Here is a 6,000-nt window from a genome sequence, read left to right on the forward strand (position 1 = left end):
GGGGTGTGAGATAGCGTGGGCCTCCCATCTGCCTGTCAACTGCAAGAGTAGGACATCCACATCCAGCTTTGCTCCAGGCCCACTCTATTCAAGTACACTCCTGTTCAACTCCCAAGTTGTAGCTTTCCAGTGAGAGTGACTGAAACTTGCCCAGGAAAACATCAATTACCCGAGAAGACCACTTGAAGTGCTGTTTCTTTGGATTGTAGGATAGGTGCCAGGCATGGCATGCATTCATAAAGATCCTTAATGATCTTTAAAGCAAGACTGAACTATTGTAATGAGCTTGGAATGGTTTTCATTTCCATCTTGCTCGGGCGTAATTGATAACCACTCATGAGGTTATCTTGACCCCAAGAAACCTATGAAATAGTCTTGGTATAGCTGCTGTAGGCTGTTGTGAGCTCAGGAAGAAACGCATAGAAGCTGCCTACAGGCTGCAGCATAGCGCTGCTGTTCAATGAAAGCCTCACATCTTCAAAGAGTGAACTTTTCAGGATTCAGAACCGCTGGCTTTGTTTCCTATTCCCATGCATAGTTCAAAAATATACAATGGAGTTTGAATACACTTCATGAACCCCATGGCCATGTAACTTTCTCAGCACATAAAGGGCAATGTAAAGCTTAAAATAAAGACGATTTAAAAAAAAAAAAAAAAAAGGAAAATGCCAACATCATAGTTGGGTTTTCATGCCACTGCAATAAGGCTGCCCTTGGCAGGATCTGCCACAGCCTGTTGGAGAGGACTGTTCTCCGAGGGAAGCAGTTCAGCCCACTTGGCCCAAGAGCGACGGAGGAGAGGAGGGGACGCTGGCACTAAACGATGTACATTAATTGAACCTAATCACCTTTAATTAGCCGGGTGGAGCGGACTGCCAGTCGCAGGGTGAATAATGGCAGAGGCAGTCCAGCACAGAGCCCTGGACAGCAAACCAGGTGTCTGGGAGGTCCCTCTGGTTTCTCCACCCCCTTTTTCTGGTTCTCATTCACTCTTGGAGATACCACAACCGTCACCCCACCCCCAGCACGTCCATCATCCCTTGCCCTGCACACTGTATTATTAGACCACTAAAACCTCAGGCTAAGATAGGTTGATGATCTTTTGGATTAAGCAATGCCTCCCAGGACCTGCCGTCAACTCCACAGGGACACAGAACAGCATGCTCTCTCTCTCTCTCTCTCTCTCTCTCTCTCTCTCTCTCTCTCTCTCTCTCTCTCTCTCTCTCTCTCTCTCTCTCTCTCTCTCTCTCTCTCTGTGTTGTGTTTTTACAGGCTGTGAGATTATCGACGCACAAAGGGCTCCTCATCAAGTCTGACATTCCCCTGAACTCTGCCAGATGTTTTATAAGAGATGAAAAAACATAGTGAGAAATATACAAGTTCTGCACTGCCAAACGGCACCATGGCAGTCAGTTGGTGGGTTTGTAATTTGGGATTACATGTCCGGCTGAGTTTTCGATGCTGTCAGAGTGAGGAGAAAGAGGTCAAATTCCGCCCTCTGTCAGGCTGGCTAAGAGACACAGCAACTGCGCAAACAGGCCGTCCAGGAGGAAGGTCCTGTGCGTAGAGTGGTTTGCTTTTGTTTTGGTTGCTTGAGCTGTGTGCAGGTCACAGTATAATCTGAAAGAGGGTACTTTAGGTCCTTGTCTGCAAGTCTGCGTGCGTGCGTCCGAGTGTGTTCATTTAACTCAGCTGGGGGTTTGTCTCCTGTGGAGTGTTTTGGCCAACTTCATCCTGCTTTGACTCCATGGGATGAGGTCAAAAGTCGATGGAGCGACATGAGTGATGGCCTGTTTTGCACTCTGGCCAAATTGCCTTAGTGCTGGCCGACTCTGACCAGCCTAAATAAGCCATTTTTGCTCATATTATAAGAGTCGGATATGATAATAAAGAATCAAGTGTTCAACTGTTAGCTCAATTCTAAAATGAGCATTTTACAGCTTAATTCCCAATAACTACTGGAGATATCATAAATGCCGCTGGATAATGTTAGGAAATAGGAATGTAGGAAAAGATAAGTGACTATAGTTGTGTTTAGTGTTGAGCGGGTGTGGAGGGGGATGACTCTGGGACGCTGTAATTTACTCCTGATCCTTATGGAGGTGTCATGAGTCGTTGACATTCACTTTCAACAAGATTGTTTTTCCAACCTCCCAGGCAGCCCTTCATTCCATTCACTTCGTTATGGTAAAAAACTCAACTCGTAGAGACTTGAAACCTGCTTGAGATGGGTAATCCATCACACTGAACATTCTGCCCTGGTTTATTTTTGTCAAAGTTACTTTATGGTTGTGTGGTAATTTAGTTGAATGTGCACATTGATGTGCACTGGTATTTGCCATGTTCGGTGTGCCAAGTCTGCAGGTCTTCTGGTGCGTTCACATGCTGATGGGAAGCTCTGACATCCGGGACTGCAGAGAGTATTTACCACTTTGTTGGCTCGTTTATGTGCGCTCTATTCATAATTCTGATTATTTCCAAGTTGACTAGGTGAATCTTTCGATAGATGTTACACCAGTAAAGAAGTTAAAATGTAACGCAAGTAACAACCTACCTGTTGGATCAGTAACTGTAATGTGATTACTGACATTGGAACAGTAATGACTTGCTTTAAAAAGTATGCGTTATCAATTGCGCTTCAATCTGTGATGATTAATGCATTCCAGCAGTTATTTTGAGATGAAGTGTTGTTTTTTTTCCGGTTTGGTGTGCCCACTTTCCCTCAACCTGCCTCGTCTACTACTGATTTCCTACATTCATACATTTCGCAGAATGGCTGGTTTATACATGTAGGTGGAGAGAGCAATAGCGATAGCATAGTACACTGAACAAAAATATAAACACAACACTTTTGGTTTTGCTCCCATTTTTCATGAGTTGAAATAAAAGATCTAAGACTTTTTCTATGCACACAAAAGGCTTATTTCTCTCAAATTTTGTGTTAGTGAGCACTTCTCCTTTGCCAAGATAATCCATCCACCTGACAGGTGTGGCATATCAAGATGCTGATTAAACAGCATGATTATTGCACAGGTGTGCCTTGGGCTGGTCACAATAAAAGGCCACTCTAAAAAGTGCAGGTTTATCTTGAAAAAAGACATTTATTAGGCACTGAACTCTGGATCTCACATGACTAGGACTACAGATGTGCATTTTTTGAAAACCAGTCAGTATCTGGTGTGACCACCATTTGCCTCATGCAGTGCGACACATCTCCTCCACATAGAGTTGATCAGGTTGTTGATTGTGGCCTGTGGAGTGTCGGTCCACTCCTCTTCAATGGCTGTGCGAAGTTACTGGATATTGGCAGGAATCGGAACATGCTGTCATACACGCCGATCCAGAGCATCCCAAACATGCTCAATGGGTGACATGTCTGGTGAGTATGCAGGCCGTGCAGGAACTGGGATGTTTTCAGCTTCCAGGAATTGTGTACAGATCCTTGCAACACGGGGCCGTGCATTATCATGCTGCAACATGAGCTCTGGTGGACATTCCTGCAGTCAGCATGCCAATTGCACGCTCCCTCAAAACTTGTAACATCTGTGGCATTGTGTTGTGTAATAAAAAGTGCACATTTTAGAGTGGCCTTTTATTGTGACCAGCCCAAGGCACACCTGTGCAATAATCATGCTGTTTAATCAGCATCTTGATACGCCACACCTGTCAGGTGGATGGATTATCTTGGCAAAGGAGAAGTGCTCACTAACACAGATTTACACAAATTTGTGAACAAAATTTGAGAGAAATAAGCCTTTTGTGTGTATCGAAAAAGTCTTAGATCTTTTATTTCAACTCATAAAAAATGGGAGCAAAAACAAAAGTGTTGAGTTAATATTTTTGTTCAGTATAAGAACAAAAGAGGGAGAGTTTTTCCTGTCAAGAAAGTGAGTCATGCTCCTTACTGAAATTAAGGCTGCTCTTGGTGGAGAAATTGGTGTCTCTGCCTCTTCTATGATGGATTTCTCCCTGTAGGGGTAGCCTTATGTCTTCTATAGTCACCATTTGTGGCTTGGTGCATCATTCCTCCCTGCATTATGGTAAAAGGGATTGGTACATCACATCCTGTATACTAGTAAAATATGATTCAACTCCGGTCTTCATCAAGCATACTTGTGACATGCAGTAGCCTATATGAAGCCCCTGCTCTCTGACAGCCAAATGTGTTTACTGCAGTGTCAAACCAACACTTGGGTTCACAGCCATCAGTGTCTGAATGCGTTAGCCCAGACATGCCATCTCTGCCAAGGTGAATGATGTGTGAGCACTGACAGCATTAGACTAACAGAGTCCTGATCTCTGTCTCTTTGTTGTTGTAGGAGGAGTGCTTCCTTAACCTGGAGGCTCCCATCGCCAGGGTCTGTGGCTATGACACTCCGTTCCCTCACATCTTTGAACCTTTCTACATCCCAGACAAGTGGAAGTGCTTTGACGCGATCAAGAGGATGATCAACTACTAAACCCCTGTCAGGTATGGAAGATTTCAGAGTTTCAGAGTTATGTCATTTTCAGACACTGGTATTTACCATGTTTGGTGTGCATTTCATTTTGTTCAGGCTATTCAACAGCCACTCCACATTCTATATTGTTTATTCCAGTAATGGTAAGTGGTAAATAAATAAAAAGGTGGCTAAACTATAACCTGGTTATCAGTGATTATTATAGGGTTATATACAACTACCATTTGAAAGTCAATTATATTTTCATAAAAGGATTGATTTTTTTTCCTAGAGAGAGTCTATCTTCATATAACATAACATAAGTTTGATACTGCTGTATCTTCCACTACATTCCTGTTTTATTCTTATCCAGAGACAATGGCTTTGTAAAAATCCCATGTCTTTTTCCTCGCCCTGAACAGCACGATGAGCCTAACATGCATTCTAGATGTCATGGATATGCCCCATTTAGTTTTGAAACCCCATGCTGCTATATTATAGGTTAGACTGTTGTCTTTTTTTGGTTACAGAAGTGAGTGTAATATCCTGTGAGATGGGACGTAGTGTCAATCCACTAAGCTGTATTTTAATCCGTTTTTAATTGCTAATGTCATTTTGAGTACTAACCATTAAAACGTCAGCCTTGGGGAAGGAGGGGGAAGGAGCTATTGAAGAGATGAATCCAACGATAGTCACCTCTCATCCTCCCTGCGCACCATCTCTCTCCTCCTTTGTCCTCCATCCAGCGCTTCTTTTCTTCCCATCTGCTATTCGCTGTGGACGGCCAAGTTACTCAGTTTGATTTACTGAACCTTTCTCCTATTCCAGGGCCAACTTCTGATAGACCTGAACTCTGTGCTCTCACCTTCCCTCTTCATTTATCCAATCAATGGAGAGCAGCCAGGAAAAGACACTTTGTCAACCATCCAATCAGGAAGCAGTATCCATATGGGCTCCATGTCCCTGTGCACTTGCCAGCTAATAGACTGTTACCTCTGGATTAGGGAACCTTATTCTGTTTCAAGGGGAAAATTATGACCACGATGACCACATGATCTATTCTATATGTTGAAAAACTCCTTTGCCTTCGACTGTCAATATGACACACATCATTTAATTTCCACGTAGACATTAAAGCTGGATACTGTATTTGTATGCGAAACCTGTTAGACTAGGTGGTTTAATGTGTCTGTCTGCCTCACTTTGCTGTTACTCTTGATTGAATGTGCCCGTTGTCTTTCTAATCTTTATTTGGTTTGACATGAACTAAACTTTATTGTTCTAATATAATGGACCTGTGGTTTTTAAGGAAAATAAAGTAATCTACATTGGTGCAATATGTTTGGTTTGTGATTTGCTTTGCTTTGAATTCATTGTTGGGTTTTCACTGTTCACATAGACTGTTTGGTAAGTCATTAACTTGTTCAATAGCGCCCTTAAAGGAACAATTCAACCAAAGATGAAGTCATTATCTACTCACCCTTATGTCAATCAAAACGCTGTTTGTATATCCACATAACACACAGCAAGTTTGCCAGCGCTGCTCCGTATCAGCCTTCAC

General features: G+C 42.9%; 1 protein-coding gene across 2 annotated transcripts in view; it reads left to right on the top strand.

The window, feature by feature from the left end:
* Positions 1–5,778, top strand: part of bckdhb (branched chain keto acid dehydrogenase E1 subunit beta) — a 56,844-nt gene extending 51,066 nt beyond the window's left edge. The window contains exons 10-11 of one of the 2 annotated variants that reach the window (XM_071902409.1): positions 4,320–4,471; positions 5,268–5,778. In XM_071902409.1, the coding sequence (XP_071758510.1) occupies positions 4,320–4,460 (141 nt within the window). In that variant the 3' untranslated portion in view covers positions 4,461–4,471; positions 5,268–5,778. Of the gene's footprint in view, positions 1–4,319; positions 4,489–4,556; positions 5,244–5,267 lie in introns of those variants that run through there. The other variant, XM_071902410.2, reaches the window with a different exon arrangement.
* The last annotated feature ends 222 nt before the right edge of the window (positions 5,779–6,000 follow it).

The sequence above is a fragment of the Centroberyx gerrardi genome, chromosome 12 (assembly GCF_048128805.1).
Source record: "Centroberyx gerrardi isolate f3 chromosome 12, fCenGer3.hap1.cur.20231027, whole genome shotgun sequence".
In the NCBI taxonomy this organism is placed as follows: Eukaryota; Metazoa; Chordata; class Actinopteri; order Beryciformes; family Berycidae; genus Centroberyx; species Centroberyx gerrardi.